Source organism: Sus scrofa, chromosome 15 (genome assembly GCF_054392235.1).
Source record: "Sus scrofa isolate SSC_HxYL_T2T_F1_AM1 chromosome 15, Sscrofa_HxYL_maternal_Yorkshire_Landrace_v2.0, whole genome shotgun sequence".
Classification (NCBI taxonomy): domain Eukaryota; kingdom Metazoa; phylum Chordata; class Mammalia; order Artiodactyla; family Suidae; genus Sus; species Sus scrofa.
In genome coordinates, this window is record NC_139397.1 from 102,832,559 (window position 1) to 102,856,010 (window position 23,452).

Consider the following 23,452-nt stretch of genomic DNA (forward strand, 5'->3'; position numbering starts at 1 on the left):
ATCTTTATATTGCCTAGGCTCTTTGGAGAAAATATTCCATATAAGTATATTAGACATAACAATTAAGATGAAATATCAAATTATTTCATGATAAAATTGAAAAATTATTCAACCATCTTAAAAACACTAATTTCTAATTTAAGTCATCTATATATATAATTATAAAATAAATTTACTAAAACTTGGAAAAGGTATGGGAGTAATATACTTTGAAAAGTAAATACCATTTGGGAGTAGGATATGTCAATTTTCTGATGTAGTACAAATATCATAACTTGCAAAATATTAGCACCAGAGCACAGTGGCAGTAAGAGAGACCTGAATAATATCCAAACCTTGTGGTTGCCAAGGGGGAGAGGGATGGGAGTGGGATGGACTGTGAGTTTGGGGTTAGTAGTATTACATTTAGAATGGATAAGCAATGAGGTCCTGCCGTATTGCACAGGGAAGTATATCCAATCACTTGTGATAGAAGATGATGGAATACAATACGAGAAAAAGAATGTTTATGTATGTAGAACTGGGTCACTTGGCTGTACAGCAGAAAGTGACAGAACATTGTAAATCAACTGTAATAAAAAAAAACTTTTTTAAATCCTTTGTATGGTATTCCTTAGACTATTTTTAGAAATTCTTCAAAAATACTGAAAATCTGTCTGCACTAATACCAAGATTACTAGGTACAGAGGTTATAAACTTATTCCTCATTGATTGCAAGTCCCCCACTTCTACTACCACTTCTTACACACCATTAATCTGCAACAAAATAGTGCTTTAAGAAGGGAATTCTTGATTAAAAGTATCAGAGATAACTTAGAACTACTTACGCATGTGACACAGCTGCCTCTTTGCATTCTCTTATGTCATTAATACGCTTATTATACCTATGTGCAAAAAAAAAGTAAGTAGATTAAATCTTAATTTGGTTAATAGCAATAAAAATGTTAGTCAAATACTAATCAATTAAAAATAACTTAACAAGAAAAAACTGGCCATCAAAGTGGAAACACATGGAAAATCTACCCACATCCTTTTCAAGAACTTTAAATATGCAATAGAAAAATAAATCTCATATTATATTAAAATCAAGTAATGAAATTCATAATACAGATTTTTATTCTATTAAATATACTTCCTTAAGCCCCCCAAGAGGGACATTAAAATTATACTTCTTATATAATTAATAATGATTTCCAAAACTGGAAGTGCAAATGTAGTATTTCTAACTTTTTATCACTTTTGACTTTTTATGCTATCTCATAAACATAAAAAACTTCTCAAAAGTACTAGTGATCAACACTAGTGACTGGGTTTTGTGGTGGAGAAAACTGAAACAGTAAAGCATTTGACTACTTTAAATTATTTTTAAGGACAGAACTATGAGTGATTTTTACTATTTAAAAAAACACATTTTTTCAAATTTAAAAAATAATTAAAAGAAACACCCGGAGTTCCCGTCATGGCGCAGTGGTTAACGAATCTAACTAGGAACCATGAGGTTGCGGGTTCGGTCCCTGCCCTTGCTCAGTGGGTTAACGATCCGGCGTTGCAGTGATCTGTGGTGTAGGCTGCAGACGCGGCTCGGATCCCGCGTTGGCGTTGCTGTGACTCTGGCGTAGGCCGGTGGCTACAGCTCCGATTGGACCCCTAGCTTGGGAACCTCCATATGCCGCGGGAGCGGCCCAAGAAATAGCAAAAAGACCAAAAAAAAAAAAAAAAAAAAAAAAAAGAAACACCAACATTTAAAAGTGTTAATTAAATAAACACTAATAAATACATGTTAATTTCCTGACTACTACACATAAAAACTCAAAATTCCTAAAATGTTAAAGAAAAACTATCTTCCTGATAAATTGGCTAAAATCACTTATACCAAGAACTTCAACTGCTTAATTAAGTATGCTAAGATTTTTGTGATCTTTAAGCAAATGTCCAAAATATACTAATTCTGTAAAAGTGACCTGTATAAAGAATGAGTTTTTCTATTTATGGTCTGACTTGAAATTACTATAATTCACATTTTAGATTGATCACTCACAATTTAATTAAAAATTAAAACTCCTCGACTCTAAATATTCTTAAATAGTAAATTTAACATTAGAAAAGTGTAAAAGACAATTGGTTTCATGATGCCATTAAACTTATTTGTACTACACATACCATTACGTACAGTACACTATAAAGAGTGTGCTAGAAATATACTCATTATACAGAGGCTATCTGGTTCTAGATGTTTACATATATTTAAATATGATTCCACAGAAAAGATGTCAATATGCTAAGACATCACGTAAGTTTCAGGATTTTCTATCTGAATCAATTAGAAAATGACAAAGCCCATAACAACACAGGATATTCCCAGATACTCCACCATCTAAAATAAAAGCTGAACTAAGAGTTGAAAAGTACAGAGGGCACTATTTCTTACATCATGAGAGACTACCTGCGTGAGGATGTCAGAATCACCTACAGTGACAGAAATCAGTGATCACTTGAGAAAGGGGTGGGGGAGAGGGACCAGGGGTGACAGTACTAACCAGAAAGAGGCATAGGAGAATTTTCTGAGGATAATGGAAATATTTTTGTATCTTGATCTACGTGGTTTCCATGAGTATTCATACATAAAATTGTTCGGCTGTACACCTAAAATTTATGCTTTTTTGTTTGTTTATAAATCTACTGGTGGGTGGAGGGAGCAGATTTCTTTAGCCTCTCCAAGATACAGATACAGGAAATACAGGAGGTTAGGAGTGATGCCCAGGAACCTGGATTTTAATTCACATCCCAGGTTATTTCATTTGCACACTAAAAACTGAGGTGGTATACTGACTTAAATGTAAATCTTTTTTTTTTTTTTGGTCTCTTTAGGGTCACACCCATGGCATATGGAGGTTCCCAAGCTAGGGGATGAATTGGAGCTGGAGCTGCCAGCCTACACCATAGCAACGCATGATCCGAGCCCACGTCTTCAAGGATGGTAGTTGGGTTCATTAACTGATGAGCCACGATGGGAACCCCAAATTTTGTTAAATCTTAATTTCATTTAAGACATTACTGAACTGGATATGAACTAAATGTAAATTTCATTTCTATGAAGCTAACAAACCAAACACAATTATTCAACACTTTCAGGTTCATGGGATCCCAGGTTATTTTAGATGCTCTTAATTTCAAAAGATTTCATAATTGCTACCAAGCCTGAACTCAACTGTTTTTATATGCTGGCTACAGAACCTTAAGTGGAAAGAAATTCAAGCACTAAATATTACAAGGTAGGGAAAAAAATAAAAAACAAAAATTTTTTAAAAAATTACAAGGAAGGGAGTTTCCCTCGTGGCTCAGCAGTTAACGAACCTGACTAGGAACCATGAGGATGCAGGTTCAATCCCTGGCCTTGATCAGTGGGGTTAAGGATCCGGTGTTACTGTGCGCTGTGGTGTAGGTTGTGACATGGCTTGAATCCTGTGTTGTTGTGGCTGTGGTGTAGGCTGGCAGCTGTAACTCTGATTTGACCCTTAGCCTGGGAACTGTCATATGGCGCAGGTGCAGTCCTAAAAAGCAGGAAAAAAAAAAAATTCCAAGGAAACAAATCTAAGAATTATTTGTGTTACAGGCAATGAATATAAATGAGTCGCTTGGAATACTTTTTTTTTTTTTTTTGTCTTTTGTTGTTGTTGTTGTTGTTGTTGTTGCTATTTCTTGGGCCGCTCCCGCGGCATATGGAGGTTCCCAGGCTAGGGGTTGAATCGGAGCTGTAGCCACCGGCCTACGCCAGAGCCACAGCAACGCGGGATCCGAGCCGCGTCTGCAACCTACACCACAGCTCAGGGCAACGCCGGATCGTTAACCCACTGAGCAAGGGCAGGGACCCAACCCGCAACCTCATGGTTCCTAGTCGGATTCGTTAACCACTGCGCCACGACGGGAACTCCTGGAATACTTTCTTATACGGAAACATGATTTCCTATATGCGTTAATCCAATTTCTGTAACTGCTACAATTAATTTAATAAGTATTTTCTGACTGATTTATATATTTTCTAAAGGCACTGTATTCTAAAATAGCACTACTAGAAGCTGTGACTGGTAAGCTAGTACAGGCTATATCTTCTTATGTAATATGACTCTTCTCTAACCCCAAAACTTAGATAGATATTCCACTCACTTCAAAAATAATAATAATAATTGAAAATGCCATACCCTCGTATGTTTACAAATAAGTCTTCTGCAGCTTTGTGAATGTGAAAAACTTCATCCCGAAAGAGAGAAAGGCAAGAGCTACTTTGAAGAGCTAGCTTCCAAAGGTTCAATGCTGTTGCATCAGTATTTAGGATCCCATGGCACAAAATAAAGCCAACTACAAACAAAAGAAAAAGAAATGTAAGTATAAAAGTATTCCAAAATTAGGTTATTTCAGTTACACGGTAACTTTTCAAAAAATAAACAAAAACACAACCACTAAACTGAGGCTTTTTTTCCCCTTTTTTGGCCACCCCGCAGCATATGGAGTTACTGGCTCAGGGATGAGATTCGAGTTGCAGTTGCAACCTATGCCGTAGTTGAGGTAATGCCGGATCATTAAACCACTGTGCCGGGCCAGGGATGGACCTGCATCCCAGGGCTCCAGAGATGCCACCAATCCCATTGTTCCAAAGCAGGAACTCCTAAATTGAGGCTTTTAAGTGACATAAATATATATATATGTATATACACACACACACACACACACACACACACACACACACACACACACACACACACACACAAACTACCAACTTCCATCTTTAAACTCCTCAATCATTGACATTTAACTTGCCATTTATTTTCTATTCGTAACTCAACCTTCCTTTAAAAGGCCACTACACAAGCAAGCTAACTCTTTTAAGTAGACATGTACTGTGAAATCATACATACACAAGTACATTTAACTTTCTTAAATTTCCTGAAATATATTAAAATGTTTTTCATACAACAGGGCCCCTAAATGCAAGCCTAATTATTTGATCTGGTACATAACCAAAGAAATAGAATACAATACGGAAATTTAAAGAATGCTCAAGAGAAGTTTTGTAAAAAATTTTTTTCTTATGTAGTGACTTTTCATACTCTAAATCCCCTTAGTAAGTACGGTCTCACTTAGTGTCTTATACCTCATTGTATACTTAGATTCACAAGACTGCTGTTGATAATAAAAGTTTCTCTGAGAATATTAATCAGTTTCACTATGAGTCACTGTATATTTTACTTTTTTAAAATATGGGTTATATTATGAATTAAAATATATTAATGTTTATGATAAGATCAATAAAACGTATATTAATTTAAAATAGCCCAAGATTAGGAAGAGAGTTTATTAATTAAACCACACATTAACCTCCTTTCCCTGCTAAAGTCCCAATAAAAGGACAGAAAAAAAAATTAAGTCATAAAAATCTTAGAAAACAAGATACTAGTCCAAACTAGATAAGAAAGTTGGAGAAAATCTTTGAAGAGAGAAAGATTAGACTATCAATTTAAAAAGAGGTCTTTCCCGGAGTTCCTATTGTGGTTCAGCAGTAACAAACCTGACTAGTAACCATGAGAATGAGGGTTCCATCTCTGGCCTCACTCAGTGGGTTAAGCATCTGGTGCTGCCGTGAGCTGCAGTGTGGGTCACAGACATGGCTCAGATCCTGCATTGCTGTGGCTGTGGCGTAGGCTGGCAAGTGCAGCTCCAATTAGATCCTTACCCGGGGAATGTCCATATGCCGCACATGTTGCCCTAAAAGCAGTAAGAAAATAAATAAATAGAGATCCTTCCCAAAGAATCCTCTGAGTGCAACCAGCAGAGCAAGAACAAACCCTGAAGAGAATATCAGGATAAGTTACTGTATAACTGCATTCCAAAGAGCTGGATCTTCAACATTCCAGACCCTCAACAGCCCTTGGCTCCAGGCTATAATCTAGACCAGTGACTCAACTTTAGCTTGCTATCAGAATCACTGGAAGGCTTACTAAAACAGAGATTGCTAGGATTCACTCAGAGTTTCTGATTTAGTAGGTGTAGGATGGAGACTAATATTCTGCTTATATTACAAGTTCCTGGGTGATGCAGCTGACCTCTGAACTACTACAGAGAAAAGCTCTAGAGGAAGTAAACCATCTTCTATAGAAAAGTCCCAGTGCTGATATTAGTGTCAGTAAGAGAAATGCAGACTTTGAGGTAACTCTTAACTTCTATATTAACTCTACTCAAGGCTCAAGTAAATAAAAAAAGCAAAACTGAGTAAACTTTCCTTACTTTTGGCAACTATGGGTATCTCAAATCCGTTTGCCTTCTCCAAACCCAGGTATCCTCCATTAGGGTAGTCTGCCTTCTAACTTACCTACCTGCTCATTACACAAAGCCGAGCATTCGGCATTCCCAGTTAAGAAAATGACTGGAGAGAAATAGTCTTATACAATGCAAGAGGTCACTCATGCCATCTAACTCTACTAATCACACCAGTTCCTCATCCATAAACATAAAACAACCAAGGATCACCACACTTTTGAGCAAAATCATTATTTGAAAGCTGTGTTTCTAAATCAACAAAGCATGAAAACTTTAACTACCACTACAGAAAAAAAAGTAAACATCACAAACCTGATGAATGTAAAAAGTATAAAGAATAAAAATGGCGACAGACAAGGAATGTGTGCTAAATTCCTCCTCATTCACACTAAGAGCGCTACTCAAAAGTACCAGTGCATAACGAGATTAGGCAGAGAACTGAGAATATCCAGAAGTTTTCATCTAGAAAACCTTTAATTGTGATTTATGATTAGAAACCCAATAATAACCTCGTTGAGATTAAACTGAATCTAATAAGTAAAATGTAGGCTTTTATTTTATCTTTGCTTATTACTTTATTTCTGATAATTTTCAGTAATTCAATTCTACTACATTTTAGAGAAGAATCTAAAAAAATCATATTAAAAAAAAACTAGTCCATCCTTTACCAGTTTTAGAAACAGTATAATAAAGTCAACAAATAGTACCTAAATGTTAATAAACTAAGAAACAAACTATAAGAAACTAAAAAAATACAACCTGCTCAAAATTATTCCCTTCTGCCAGTGGACCTGGGGTTGGTAAAAAAAATTTTTATAGTAATTCTCATTTTGTATTGTATCTGTGTGTCTATTTCTCACATAGTTTGTGAATGTAGGAGCAAACTGGTAATTTTATCTCCCATGCATTTAACAACTGCCAAATACATGGGTTGTCTTTCGTATGTAATAAATTAAAACCAAAAATCTTAACTGAAATAAATGCGATATCAAAAAAAAAATCATTAAAAATAAAATGTTAGCCATGATGGCCGTTTTGAGAGGCAATATAATGTAGACCATGAGCCTTGGATTTAGCCTGGGTTCTTGCTTTGTCTAGCTGTGTGGACTAAGCTTTAATTCCACATCTATAAAAGAGTCTTATCTACCCAAATAGGCTCTATATAAGGACTGAATGCATGCAGAATGCATGTAGAAGGCTTTTCACAGTGCTTGGCACAGAAGTAATACATGTTACCTGTTATTTTTGTCTAAAACTTAAACCTGAGGGGGTAATCACAAAACTAACCAATTTTACTTACAGATAATCCATTTTTCCATAGCATCCAAAGAGAGATATTCACAAGGCATCTTAAAAAAAGAAAATACACATTTGTGGTTTAAAGAAATTCTAAAACAAAATTCCTCTGTGCCGAGTCACACTTCCTCCTCTTCCTCCTGAGAAGCTAACTACTCAATTCTTGGTCCAAATACCACCACAACATACATGAAAAGTTGGATACAAGTTTTATAATCTATATTTACACCTGCATTCCATAAAGGACAATGAAAGATCTGCCCCTTTCACTTTTACACATCCTGAAATTTCTCTTTAAATAACACTGTTGCTAAACTGTTTTCAATCTGACAGATGACAACTTCCAAATTTCCCAAGTCTACTGAAGTTTGCAGTATTCTAAAGGACAAAGTTTTAGTCAGTTTAGAAAAGATGTATGTAACTTGATGCTTACTATCTCACCCAAAACAGTAATTATGCGTGTTTATTCTCCATATGCATAACATCTAGGTTCATATATATATAGAGAAAAAAGATTGAAAAGAAATATAACAGAATGCAAGTTATTTTCTCTAGTTGGTGAGATTTGGAGGGACCTTTGTTTTCTTCTTCCAAATTTTCTACGATATAACAAAGTATATTTTTAAACTTTAAAAGAAAATATTCATACTACTAGCTGTATTAACTTAGCATCAGAATCTAGAAATAAAAAAACTAAGCAGTATGATTTAAATACTGAGGATTTTATAATAAACTTCACTGGTAGACTAGTACTAATTAGAAGAAAAATTACAACAGTACTGCTTAACTGATTTTTTTAAATCAACTTTACTATTTTCATTCAAAAAAGAAAATATAGAACCATACAGTGTCAGACTGTGCAGGGTTAAGCATTGTACTGGGTGCACTGATGAGACTCAATAATTGGGCATTTCTCCACTGGTCAGCTGAAAGATTCCTTCGAGGATACACCATCTGAAGAGAAATTAGTGCATCTGAAAGAGACTAAAATAGGAAAAAAAGAAGGCTGAGAAATAAAATGGGTTTTCTCTTCCATTTAAATTCCAGCGACAATCGCTGTTTCTAATTGTACCATCATAAAATAACAAAAGCCTAACTATAACTATGCTCCATCTAAGATCTGAGGTGAATTATCTTCCTTTGGGTTTTTTTTTTAAATTATTAGGCAAAAGATTAGTTCATAAAATCATGTTGCTTTATTAAAGGTGAAAATGTTTGGCAATTGAGATCTTTATTTCAAAAAGGGTAGCGAGCTTAGTGTCATCCTTTTGTGCATCATTTTCTACTCTAATAGCTCTCACTGAAAGAAAAAGACATTAGGGCTATATGACTAAGTGTTAACAGAGCTCAATGTTTCATATTTCTTCAAAGAATGGCTTCTAAAAATAACCCACTCTACCTTAATAAATAACTTCTATTTGTCATTTAGACTATTAATTACAGTTTTATCATCAAGGTATTTAATTTTTCACTCATCTGCTTCTTGTTTGCTTTTAACTATCCTTTGCTTACTCACCCCTACTTCCTAAATATTCTGTGAGTGGGTCTTTAATTTGGCTGCACATAAACTGCCAGATGAGTTTGTTCAGAAAAAGAGAATCCAGGGCTCTACCTGAACCTGAACCAGAACCTCTGGGAGTAAAATCCAGGAATGTTTTGATACCACATTCTACCAAGTGACTCTGAACAGCTTTTTAAAATTACACTAATTTTAATAAAACCTAGAGAATATATTATGGTCTTTCTATTAAAACTCTAAGATATTATAGAATCAGAAAAATCAAGATTGGGAAATAAATGGTCTAATCCAAATGGACAATTTTCTTCAAGTAATTATTAACAGTTCTAATATATGCTAATTTTTCACCACCTAAAGTGGGAAAAAAAAAATTTCAAGTGGCAAAATAAAAACAGGCCATATACAATTGGTAAGAAGTTAGAGATAGATCCAGAGAAAAAATAGCAAAGGAGTAGGGAAGAACATTTCAAGATGAGGAAAAAGCACTACCAAAATCTAAGACAGATGGTGAAGATAATAAGCTCAACACTTTGAGGAACACTGACACTTCCATCTACACTTTGAGGAACCCTGACACTTCCATCTACAATGTGGATTTATACTTCAAAATCGATGTCATCTACTAGCCTCTTCCAAAGTATTCAACTAACACTAAGATTCAACTAACTCTAAGACATTAAAACTCTATAAATTTGTAGGTACAATACAACTATGCAAAGAAATTAAACTGAAAATGCATCTTCAGAATTTTCATGGGAGTAAGAAAACCAGAGAAAAATTCTTGGTGTTAACTGTATGTCCAAAAAGCACAGATTCCCACAAAATACTGTATTATTAGAAAATCTAACTCCCATCATTCAAAGAGAACAGTGGAGCAAGTTTCTAACTTCCTGGGGTTTAGTTCTAGTTTTGCCACTATTACTGTCAGATGGCTTACTCTGTGTCACATCACTTCTCTAGACCTCAATTTCCTTATCTATAAATAATGAGGATACCTATAAAACTTCCTTCATGTGCTTAGTAGAGAAGCCATAATGGTAAAATTCTTTAGAACAAAAATGATTTCATTTAACGTATTACAAAAGACAGACATTCCAAATTACCACAAAACATAGAAAAATTTTCCTCTTAGGCTACATTATAATAACATAGATAAAATTTATCAAATACTACGTATCTAAACACTTTATCCCCCTTCTTCCTTTGCTGACACACCCACAGCAAATGGAAGTTACCGGGCCAGTGATCAAATGTGAGCTACACCTGCAGCATCGCCAGATCCTTAACCTGGTGTGCCAGGCTAGGTTGCAAACCTGTGCTGTCACAGAGACAATGCCAGATCTTTAACTCACTGTGCCACAGTAGGAATGCCTCAAAATCCTTTTTAAAAATGACTCATTTAGGAGTTCCCGTCGTGGCGCAGTGGTTAACGAATCCGACTAGGAACCATGAGGTTGCGGGTTCGGTCCCTGCCCTTGCTCAGTGGGTTAACGATCCGGTGTTGCCGTGAGCTGTGGTGTAGGTTGCAGACGCGGCTCGGATCCCGCATTGCTGTGGCTCTGGTGTAGGCCGGTGGCTACAGCTCCGATTCAACCCCTAGCCTGGGAATCTCCATATGCCGCGGGAGCGGCCCAAGAAATAGCAACAACAACAACAACAAAAAGACAAAAGACAAAAAAAAAAAAAAAAAAAGGACTCATTTAATCTAACAGCCATATGAGGCAGGTACTATTATTACTCCATTTTTACAGATAAAAAATCTGAAGTATAGTGAAGCTGGTTGAGTAACATGCTAATTTCACACAGTAACTGGCATAATTGGGACTAGAACCCAGGCAGTCTCGTATGAAGATAGACATTCTCAAATACTAAACCTCACTACCTCTATGCCCTATTCTGAACTTAAAACCTATACTGAATTAATATATTCCTGAGACTCTTATTCACTATTTCAAATCTAATTAATGAGCTCTCCAGTTCACAATTAGATAAATCATGCAGAACTTTTTTTTCACATTATCATTATAATTTTCTTTCTTAGAAGCAGTTTATTACTCTATCCACCCTTAACCTATCTCATATGCCTATTGGAGCACATCTAAAAACCAGCTCTTGGGAGCTCCCGTCATGGCTCAGTGGTTAACGAACCCAACTAGTAACCATGAGGTTGTGGGCTCGATCCCTGGCCTCACTCGGTGGGTTAGAGATCCAGTGTTGCCAGTGTAGGTTGTGGACGCAGCTCGGATCCGGCTTGGATCCCATGTTGCTGTGGCTGTGACGAGGGCCAGCAGCTACAGCTCCAATTCGACTCCTAGCCGGGGAACCTCCATATTTCGCTGATTGGGCTCTAGAAAGACAAAAGACAAAAAAAATTAATAAAATTAAAAAACAGCTCTTACCTTACTATGGGGTACAAATTCTTCCATCATCTTCTTTAACGGATTTTCATAATCCACAATCATCTGACCAAGGCGTGGGTATTCTCGGTCACTTAAAACAAACATCAAATTTCACTGAGTTGTAAGCCATCAAATTAACTGAGAATTTCACACAGATTTTTATAATGCAGTATACCTTGCTCCATGAGTCATTTCATGAGCATAGTTGTATAATCCAATGATTGCCTTCCTTTCTTCAATCCGAGACAGCAGTATCATTAGTGTTGTATAGGTTATGATCAAATCTAAGTAGTTCTTTGTTAAATCAAAGTTTACAGTCTAGGGGAAAAAAATATTAAGTTCAACTCCTTCCTATTTCACAAACTTTTAAGCATATACACAAAAGTTTTCATGGCAGCTACTCAAAGCAAATAATTTTCTATAGATATTTATTTTATCCCAATTTCTGAAATTCTAATTTCTTTTCCCAAAAACATGCCTAAAATTTGGGAGTTACATATAACAGTTTTGTGTTTGTGACTCATAAGTTTATATGTGAAAAGGAGTTTGTGATTACTCTGTTCAAACTGCTAACAATTTAAAAGAATAAACAAAATGAAAATAATGAAAAACACAGAAGCAAATCTCACTAAGCAAGAAAAAAAAAGTATTATATTAATTAATTAATTAAATGGTTCTCCATCAAGTCAATGGAGACATTTTTCACCTTGACTTCCTATATCTAGAAATTGTCTTAAGAAAGATTTTATCAAGTATGCCTTTTATAAAGAAAAATATGTATAACCTCATAAAATTGGGCCAATTAAAAAAAAATGCTAAACAACTATTTCCCAATATGTACAAGGTTTGTACTCAATGACAATCAAATTTAACAAGAGATAACAGAGAAAACATTATAAATTATCTTAAAAAATACAAGCCAAATTAACATTATATACAATCATATAAATTTTCTCTAATGAAAAGAAAACATCTGATTGCCTTAGTTCTACCATTGGAAATTTTTCTAAAAGGAATACTTACAATATCAAAGAAGACTTGGCAAACATCAATAGTATTCAGCAATTCACAAACATGGTCCTGAAAATAAAAGTTTATTTTAGTCTTTTAACTATATAAATATTATTAAATTCAGAAAAAGAGACAAATATCTTTTAAATTTTTGTTCTAGAAGAATTCTAATTTTATTACCTACAAGTGACAGAGCAATTTATTCAATTAACAAATAGCAATGTATCTCTGAAATGTTAAATTTTGTATATTAAAATACATACCTTAAATTCCATAACATCCACAAATGTGAAGTAATATAATGCAAGATTTTTCAGAATCTCTGATTTTTCTTTCTGTAGTTGTGCAAGCTGTTGCTGTAAAAACAAAATTAGAATGCATTTTGTTTACTGAGAATAAAATTATTTAATTTTACTATAAACTATCTTTTTTATGATTGCTATATGGAAGCACAAGCTTTTAGAACAATATTTCTAGATGATTAAGGCTCTTTTAAAAAACCAAAATACTTCAGATAGCAACTGCTAGTAGTGATCGGCAACTGACAGTGTAAGGCTACAAAACAAATCAAAGCAGATTAGTACCAAACTGCACTACTATTAAGGAAAATTGGAAAATGTTAAGAAAAAATAATTATCAAATGAACTCTTAAAAAAACTAAAAACAACTCATGAGCATGATCACATTACTAGAAGTGGGAGAAAAAGAAGGTGAAAAACATGACTTACACTACAAAAAACAATATGCTTTATAAATTTGGAACTTACCAAAAAGAACATCCAGGCAAAGCCACGTTACGCATGCAAAATAAAATGTAGATACAAACATAAAATACAGTAACGGTTCCCTGACCAAATTCACAAAACACACTAATACATTAAAGAAAAGCGAAAACCACAACAACAAAAAAGAAATGAGAAAGAAGCAAAACTAGAGTTAAGACACTGGTAAACATATGAAGAGGGAAATGTGAATACAAAAGACAAATATTATTTCAATCAACTGCATTATTAAATTTATAAAAGTCTAAAGTTTTCCTTTTTACAACTATTAATGAAATTTCTGCAAGAACTCTGCCATATTTAATGCCACGTATCGTAAATTCACCGCAAATCCAAAAACCATCTAAAACCTATCTGATACTCTGAGTGTAGTCTATAGAACAGCAACTTCCACATCATTTAGGAACTTGTTAGAACAGAATCTCAAGCTGACCTCAGACCTACCAAATCAGAATCTGCCCTTTAACAAGATACCAGGTGATCTGAGTATACATTAAATGTCTGAGAATAATCTATCTGGAACATGAGAAAACTATAAAATATGAGAAAGTGGTTCAAATTATCAAACTTGCCGTCAAGGCCCATACAGTTTTATGCATAATTGTATTGAACCATTACAAATCAGAAAATTTTAATAGTAAGCATAACATCAGCAGATTTTTAAAGACTATTTAAAACAACAAGCACAGCATTCTGGTAAACTCAACTATTATAAAGTACCCTAAATACTGCAGTTCCTGAGGACATTTAAAGGGTGTTTCTAAAAAACAAAAAAAAAAGTGTAAATGAAGTATCTCATTACTTCCATTGTGTGCTGGGAAAATTGAGGTATTTATTTAGAGTGAAATGTGTAACTGCTCTAGCTTTATTTATGGGACTAGTTGACTTTATTCTGAACAACATATGTTTTAAAACAATTCTCTGTTTATATGCACTGTTTTTTTGGTGGATTTTGTTTTTTGTTTTGTTTTGTTTTTTGCTTTTTAGGGCCACTCGTGTGGCATATGGAAGTTCCCAGGCCAGGGGTCAAATTGGGAGTTACAGCTGCTGGCCTAGGCCACAGCCACAGCAACACAGGATCTGAGCCGCATCTGCAACCTACACCACAGCTCACGACAATGCTGGAATGCTGGATCCTTAACCACTGAGATAGGCCAAGGATTGAACCCGTATCCTCATGGGTACTAGACAGATTCATTACTGTTGAGCCACAACATGAACTCCCCATATGCACATTTTTAAGCATTCCTACTCAAAACATGAAGCAGACACCTATTTAAAAATGATTTTAGGAGTTTCCGTGTGGCTCAGCAGTAATGAACCAACTAGGCAGAGTTCAATCCCTGCCTTCACTCAGTGAGTTAAAGGATACAACATTGCCATGAGCTGTGGTATAGGTTGCAGATGCAGCTTGGATCCCCGTTGCTGTGGTTGTGGTATAGGTTGGCGGCTACAGTTCAGATTTGAACCCTAGCCTGGGAACTTTCATATGCTGTGGGTGTGGCCCTAAGAAGACAATAAATAAATAAATAAATAAATAAATAAGATTCTATCTCCTCAGATTATACTACCTTTACCCTTGTTCAACAACATTAAACATATTACCCTTAATCCTGTTTCCTGCTTGTCAGTACTTTAAATATGAGTTTTAAAATATAATAAGTGAAAGTAAACTCAATAGGATATGAAGCAAAACTATAATCTGACTGCTACTGGGCTTAATTGTTAAAAATCCCTCCTTTCAATTTCAGTGTCCTAGTTTGGACAATAATACAATGTCCTATTATAGGTCTTAATGATCATTTATACAAACTCTTATTTTGCATAATAAGAAGCTAATACCCACAGAACTTAAAAGAATCTTCCCAGGAGTTCCCGTCGTGGCGCAGTGGTTAACGAATCCGACTAGGAACCATGAGGTTGCGGGTTCGGTCCCTGCCCTTGCTCAGTGGGTTAACGATCCGGCGTTGCCGTGAGCTGTGGTGTAGGTTGCAGACACGGCTTGGGTCCCGCATTGCTGTGGCTCTGGTGTAGGCCGGTGGCTACAGCTCCGATTCAACCCCTAGCCTGGGAACTTCCATATGCCGCTGGAGCGGCCCGAGAAATAGCAAAAAAAAAAAAAGACAAAAAAAAAAGACAAAAAAAAAAAATTTTCCCAAAGTTACGTAACTACTTAATATGACAGGGCCAGGATTAGAAATTTCGTATCTATACTCCTAATAAAATGTTCTTTCTACCATTCCACATGCCCACCAGCTTCCTTTTTAATAATAAAATTTTATTATGGTCTCAATTTCTCATTCAATTTTATTTCCCCCCAAATTATATGTAACTAGCCTCTACAATGACTAAAACAAATTTATTGAAATAATGGATGTCTGAATTCAAAATAATAACTCAGGGAGTTCCCGCTGTGGCAAAACGGGATCAGCGGCATCTTGGGAGAGGCTGGGATGCCGATTCGATCCCTGGCCTGGAACAGAGGGTTAAGGATCTGGCATTGCCGCAGCTGTGGCCTAGGTCACAAGTGCAGCTTGTATCTGATCCCTGGCCCAAGAACTCCATGTGCCACAGGAAGGCCGAAAAAGAAAAGAAAAAATTACTTAAGTTTTTAAAGGCCTTACGTAATTTGGACCTAATTTACCTTTTCAATCTAAATTTCCCCTTCATCTACTCACAGTAGCCAAGACACACTATTCAGTATTTTCTACACACCTCATATTTTCTTTACTGTTTCCACTCCAGAGATGTCCAAATTCCACCATTCACATAACCAAATCCCACTACTTCTGAACTAGTCAATTTACAAGGTACCCCATTTTCAAGAAACCATCCCTGCCCAATTAAACTTATTCCCTCAATGCAAATAATATCGCCCTTCCTCTAAATGTGTATAATTTCAAATAATATCCCTTTTTACCTCACAGCACAGCTATCTCCAACACTGAGACAGTATACCAAACTCAACTTTTTAATCTCCACAGACCATATCATACAGCTGTGCATATAAAGTATCCAATATAAACATCAGATGAATGATTATGAAAAATTTTAAAGACCTTTATATGCCAGTGTCAAATGACGTTTTAGTAGCTGATACTAGAGAGCCCACCTCTCTTTACAACAGTAAAGTCATGGCTAAATGACTTAACCGCTCAAAGTCTAATACCCTCATTATAAAAACTGGAGCTGATGTAGACACTTTAGTCAAAATAATGTACATGAGAAGTCTTAACAGTGCCTGGCACCCAGAAGCTGTTCATTTAAGTATTAGGTAAATAACAGAAGAGGCTCATAGACCACTTGTTCAAAATGAGCAAAAATAAAGCTATTTTAAATAATCCCAATATTACTCAGTACTTATACAAAGAGTTGATATTAACTCAGCATGCTGTCTTTGCCAAGCATGGTTCCAAATATCCTATAAGTATATCACGCAATCCTAAACATCTCTACAGACAGTTAAAATTACATTCTCTATTTATTGAAAGTAAATTCCATAAGCTCTGCTTGAAAGAGTTCAACTACTACAACAAAGAATAAAAGTGTCTATAACTCTTGGGCTTCAACTGCAAAAAATGCTACATTTTAGTTTTTAAAATAAAGGACAGCAGACACTACCAAGAAGTATTTAATTTAATTTTCTTTTTGGCTGCTCCTGAGGCATACAAAAGTTACCAGGCCAGGGATCAAACCTATGCCACAGTAGTTACCCAAGTCACAATAGTGACAATGTTGGCTCCTTAACCCACTGGGCCACCAGGGAACTCCAATTTAGGTTCAACATCTAGAACAAGTTTTTTTTTTTTTTTCTCCTCCAACATCTCATTGTATTATAGAAAATAAAAATAAGAAATGGTTTAAGAATACAGATAAGTAATAGATTATTTGATGTTATATGGAACATTAGAAATAAGTACAATTTTGAGAAGAAATGATTCTACTTGCTAACACTTTAAAAAAGCATATCATGGATACATAGGTTAACTATATTAGCAAAATATCTGTACAATGCTTTCACTAAAAGAAAGCTAACTCACAGATTTTCAACATAAAGGAACAGGACTACAGAACTTTACTCACCCATTTCAATTACTTCAATTATTCTTTCATCGTCAAAACTGCTTATATGTAATGAATAACTTTCTTGGTCTAAAGTATGTAACTATATTGTTCCTCTTAAAAAAAAAAAAGTACAAAAATTTGGCTCACAGAAAAGCTTTGTTCAATTTCTTAGGATGATATTCTAAACCAAGCTTTTAAAAACAAAAGTCCTCAGAGGCTATCAGCATAAACCTCTTTTAAGGAACTGTCCAGCCACCACCCTCATCAACAACTCTCATGTTGAATACCATAGTATAGTAGCCTCGAAACTGACCCCTGGACTTCTGCTCTTGCCTCTTCAGTCTTCTTCACATAGTAGCAGGAGAGTGGACATTTTAAGGTAACACACTACCCTGAAAAGATGATTTCAAGGAAGGTTACACAAGATGTTAACACTGGGTGAAGAGTATAGGTGAACTCTCTGTATTGTTTTTAAGTCTAATATTATTTCAAAATAAAAGGTTTTTTAAAAATTTCAGGGAGTTCGCTTGTGGTGCAGCAGGTTAAGGATCTGGCATTGTTGCTGCAGCCGCTCGGGTTGCCACCATGGGGAAGGTTCATTCCCTGGCCTAAGAATTTCTACATGCTGTAGGCACGGCCAAAATAAACAAACAAAAAACCATTCCAACAGTTTCCTACCACATTTAAAATAAAATACAAAGTCCTTTCCAATGCCTCAGAATAAAATCTAAACAGGACCCCTGTCTGTCTCTACAAGTTCATCTCTCTTCAATGCTCCTCCAGCCTCTCTCAGTAGTTGTTACAGAATAAGTATGTGGAGTTCATCAAATAAATTCACCACAGCTGGCCCACCTCAGAACCTCTTTCTCATGTCTGAGATGCTCTTCCCTATTTCTTCCCATAGCTCAATTCTTCACTTCACTTCTCTTCAGAGAAAACATTATTGAACACTTACATAAAACAGTCTCTTCACCCAACATTACTCTAACTCCTTATCCTGCTTTCTATTTCTTCCTACCACTTATCTCCAAATGAAAGTACATATTCATTTAATTGTTTATTGTCTAAGATCCCAACTTGAACTTAAATTTCACAGAGGCAAGGAGGTTTGTATCATTTCATGCTATATCTCTAGTGTCTAGAATACTAGCACACAGTAGATGTACTATAAATGAATAAATAAATGATCAAGTTTCTCAATAAAAGAGTCAAGGAATTCATTTTTAAACTGCACTGCTAATCATAAATGAATGTAGTATCAGGTTATCAATTAATGTCTCAAATGAGTTTATATATCCTAACATAGAGTGATGATTTAATAATCACCTGACTAAATCCCTGAAATTGTATAAAATATGTCATTATGTCCTTACAAGATAGGAAAGCAAAAAGAAATGAGAAACATCTAAAGACGACATATATCAAATATAAGTAAATCTCTAAAGATTATACAAAAATCGAAAATAACACAAAGATTAGTCATTTCAAAAAAGTTTCATGGAGTTTTGCCAGACTTTCCTTTTACCACATACAAATGATTCTACTAGCATTCAATATTTCAGAGATGCATAATTTTAGGGAAAAATTATCCTAACACTTGCCTAATAAATAAACACTACTGAGTATTTAAGATTTATTACCAAACTTAATCCTCACAACTACTTTTCAAGGTTCATTTTTAAAATTATACTAAAATATAACATGAAACATATCATTTTAGCCATATTTTATAAATATATAGTTCACACTTACAAATACATTTGCACTGTTATGCAACCATCATCTCCCTCCATCTCTAGAATTTTTTTCATCTTCCCAATCAAGGTATATTCTTATCCTCATTTTCCAGACACAGAAACAGACTAGAAAAGACAAGATGCTAATCCAGGTCAATCAGATTTCAAAGTTGAAAACACCTCTTCAAAATATTTCAAAATTCAAGTTGTTATACAATGACACAAAAGTAGTGTAGGGACAAGCAAAGCTAATGCTACTTTCTTTTCAGCAAATACTTGTATTTAATTACAGCTTCATCAGTCTCACAGACTGATGCTTCTAAGAATTCTAACTCAAAATCTTCATGTTATATATTAAAGTGATCTTTTTCAAGTTTATATTGCTGTCATCCATTTAAATTAATTGTGAAAAGTGAAGAGTTCTGTATTTTAGAGAAAAGAAAGGCAAAAAAAAATTAAAGGTTATACCCATGCCTCTTTGCAGTAGGACTTTACTGTTCCTCTCATCTATTTCCCAACCTTACAATCTCAGCTGGCCTTGTGACTTGCTTTGACCAATGGAAAACAGAAGTGATACTCTTAACTTACAAGGCCTTATAGCTTCCTATTTTGTTCTTTTTGCAACAGTGTCTTAAAAAGCCATGTGTGAGGAAACTTGAGATAGCATATCCCACAGAAAGAGAGGTTCAAAATCCTGCTATCCCAGCTGTTCCCATGCCTCAGCCACCCATCAGATGAACACAGCTATGACCGAAGGCTGGTGAGACCACAGAGGAACTGCCTAGTCAACTCTGGAATAAGAAATATATTGTTAAGTCCACTAAGATTTGGGGTGGTTGGTATGCAGCACTAGGTAACTGAACAAAGATTAATATAAAGTTCAGTGATAGAAATAAAAACAATTTCTATCTAACCACATGAGCATATTAACTTGTATCAAGAAAAATCTTGGAAGTTCAAGATTTCTGGTCAAAAATTAATGCAAACTGATGAAACTAACTTTATCGTTAGTACTAGAAAAGCACTAATTACACGTCTCAGTTTAATGTGGTCAACCAGGTCTAACATCTTGGTATAAAAAAATATTGAACTGTATTAATGATAATACGATAATATAATTTACCTCACATAATGGTACCATTTTCCATTATGAATAAAAATGTAATTGAAGCTAGTCTTTTCAAACTCAATTTTAATAATTCTTTAAAAAGTCTTTCTAATTTGTAATTGACTTGCTTTCACAACCTGCGTCTAGAGAAGTCAGGCTTTTTACTGATTAGATGTCATAACTGTAATAGATAATTAATTATACTAGGCTATTTACGTCAAGATGGCCTCAGGTGCTACTGACATGTGCAAGGTACCATGCCAACATTAAAGAGTTCTTGCCAAGCTATACATTTTACTTCTTAAAAGTTATTTCTCTTTCTATCAATTACCATTTGCTTCTGATACCTTTTAACATACAATGCATTAGAAAATATACATGTTAGTTTCACTCAGGTAAACTCAACAATCTTGGACACAGTGAGAACCAAAAAGCTTACTTCTAAATAAACTTCATTTCTGATTGCTCAAAATCATTTGTTTTTTTACACCTTTACTGAGGTAGAATGTACATACCATAAAATTTGCCCACTGTTAAATGAACAATTAAATAATTTTAATACATTTAGAGAGTTGTGCAACTACCAATCCTATGTAGTTTTAGAACATTTCCATTATTCCAAGTTCCCTTCTGCCTATTTACAGTTAGTCCCATTCTCACCCCCAGCCCTAATAACTACTGATCTTCTTTCTGCCTCAATAAATTTGCTCTTTCTAGACATTCCCTATAAAATGAAATCATATAATACATAAGCTTTCTATATCTGGCTTCTTTCATCTAGCCCAATGTTTCTGGAGTTCATCATACTGTAATATGTATTGATAGCTTGCTTCTTTTAATTACTGAATAGTATTCCATTAAATGGAAGTATCAGTTTAGCTTATTCATCAGTTGATGGACATTTGAATTATTTCCAGTTTTAAGCTATTAAAAACAATGCTGCTATAAACATATCTTTTTTTTTTTCAGTTTAGCTGTTGAAAATCATACTTCATTGTTTATTTTTTTTTATTTTATTTTTATTTTATTATTTTATTTTTTTGTCTTTTTGTTGTTGTTGTTGTTGTTGCTATTTCTTGGGCCACTCCCGAGGCATATGGAGGTTCCCAGGCTAGGGGTTGAATGGGAGCTGTAGCCACCGGCCTATGCCAGAGCCACAGCAACGCGGGATCCGAGCCGCGTCTGCAACCTACACCACAGCTCACGGCAACGCCGGATCGTTAACCCACTGAGCAAGGGCAGGGACCGAAGCTGCAACCTCATGGTTCCTAGTCGGATTCGTTAACCACTGCGCCACGACGGGAATTCCTAAACATATCTTTATGTGGACATGTACTTTCATTTTTCTTGGGAAGATTCCTAGGAGGGGAATTGCTTCTTTCCCAATTCTCAGATGTGATTCATAGAGGCATTGGATATGCTCTAGGTAAGAGAGACGTACCAAAATAATATATAATATTATTCATTTAGTCAACAAATATCACAACCTGATATTAATATATCGTCAGACACTGTGGGATGAGCTCAAGATAAAACTATGAATAAAATGCTGACCCTGGTGCTAAATGAGCATACAGTCTAGTGAGGAATATATATGCAGATATACAGGTAACTCACTTTTTATTAGATAATTACCTAGTTTTAGAATCTGGTTACGCCACAACTAACTTCAACATATTGATGAAAAACTACAATGATTAATTCTTTTTTTGTTTTTGTTTTTGTTTTGCTATTTCAGGGCAACACCCACGGCATATGGAGGTTCCCAGGCCAGGGGTCGAATAAGAGCTGTAGCTGCTGGCCTACGCCAAAGCCACAGCAACGCAGGATCTGAGCCATGTCCTCAACCTACATCACAGCTCATGGCAACACTGGATCCTTAACCCACTGAGCAAGGCCAGGGATCAAACCCGAGTCCTCAGAATGCTAATTGGGTTCATTAACCACTGAGCCACGATGGAAACTCCTACAATGATTAATATTCCCTTCAAGACAAAGACCCTCACCAACTGGTAATAACATCAAAGAGGTTTAAACAGATGCACACATGCACATGAATGCACATACACACACACACACACAATAGAAAGAGAATGATAACAAGAAAGGTCAGAGCTTCGAAAGGTGGAGACGATGATAAACAACATGGGGAAAATTAAAGGAGGACCTAAAACTGAGAGGGAACACAGAGATTATATTAACTGATTACATACTGACAGTGGTGACTCAACTAAATTGCCTCAATCAGCAGGCCTATAAAGAGGGATGAAGTTGATGCTTAAGCTATCTTGATTTCTTTGTGTCTTTTTTTTGGACATCTGCTCTTCTTGGGAGATTTGGAGACAAGGTGAAGTGGCATCAATGGGAGAATAATTCCCACTTGATATCTCTAATTCCCTCTTAATACCCTACATTTATCAATTCTTTGAACACAGAGGGAAATCATATCCATTCACACTACTATCTTTTTATTGTTATTCACCCTCTCATCTTCTGCTTCCCTTTTTATCCATCTTAAGATTAAATGGCCCATCATTATATTACTCCCTTGTCCACCTCTCCCTCTATCATAACTGCCTGAAAAAACCCACAATAGAAAGCCTATACTTAGGCTGACTCCATCTCAATGTGAATTCATGGTCATTAACCATAACTGAGTAGCAACTTATACTGTTGCCACCATCAATTCACTCTCCCACTGTCCTCAGTGACTCCTCTTCTCTCCATAATTCTTTAACTTGTCGGCTTAATGCTAGCATTAGCACTACACTTATATATACAATTGGCTACTCAACATCTCCACTCAGACTTCTAGTAGGTCTCTCAAGCTTAATATTTATCTAATATTGAGCTACTGAGTAACATCCCTTCTATATTCCCAAGTCAAATCTACTCCTCTCGCTTCCTCATCCCAATAAATCTTGATATTTGCTCAACCAAAATCCTTCAGCCTTAAATTTTTCACTGACTCATATACACCATACCCAATGCATCAGCAAGTAAATACTATCGGCTTTGTCTTCGAAAGATTCCAGAATCTGAACATTTCTCACTTCCACCACCCTAGTTCCAAGCTACTATCAGCTCCTATCTCTGTGACTGCAAATTTCCCTGTTTTTACCTCTGTTCCCCTCCAGCATTTTTCTCAACCCAGTAACCAGAGTGATCATAGATGTATCACTTCATTCTTTTACTACTCTTCTCCAATAACATTTCAACTCAAA

At 35.4% G+C, this 23,452-nt stretch overlaps 1 protein-coding gene across 4 annotated transcripts in view; it reads right to left on the bottom strand.

The window, feature by feature from the left end:
- The window catches only part of NCKAP1 (NCK associated protein 1), a 101,084-nt gene that overhangs the window by 50,851 nt on the left and 26,781 nt on the right, over window positions 1–23,452 (bottom strand). For 2 of the 4 annotated variants that reach the window (XM_021075813.2, XM_021075812.2), the window contains 8 exons: window positions 12,801–12,887; window positions 12,550–12,606; window positions 11,702–11,844; window positions 11,527–11,617; window positions 8,455–8,592; window positions 7,613–7,661; window positions 4,200–4,356; window positions 828–884 (listed from right to left, as the gene is read on the bottom strand). In XM_021075813.2, coding sequence (XP_020931472.1) covers window positions 828–884; window positions 4,200–4,356; window positions 7,613–7,661; window positions 8,455–8,592; window positions 11,527–11,617; window positions 11,702–11,844; window positions 12,550–12,606; window positions 12,801–12,887 — 779 coding nt within the window. Of the gene's footprint in view, window positions 1–827; window positions 885–4,199; window positions 4,357–7,612; window positions 7,662–8,454; window positions 8,593–11,526; window positions 11,618–11,701; window positions 11,845–12,549; window positions 12,607–12,800; window positions 12,894–23,452 lie in introns of all 4 variants that reach the window. The other 2 variants (XM_003359581.5, XM_003359582.5) reach the window with 1 other exon arrangement.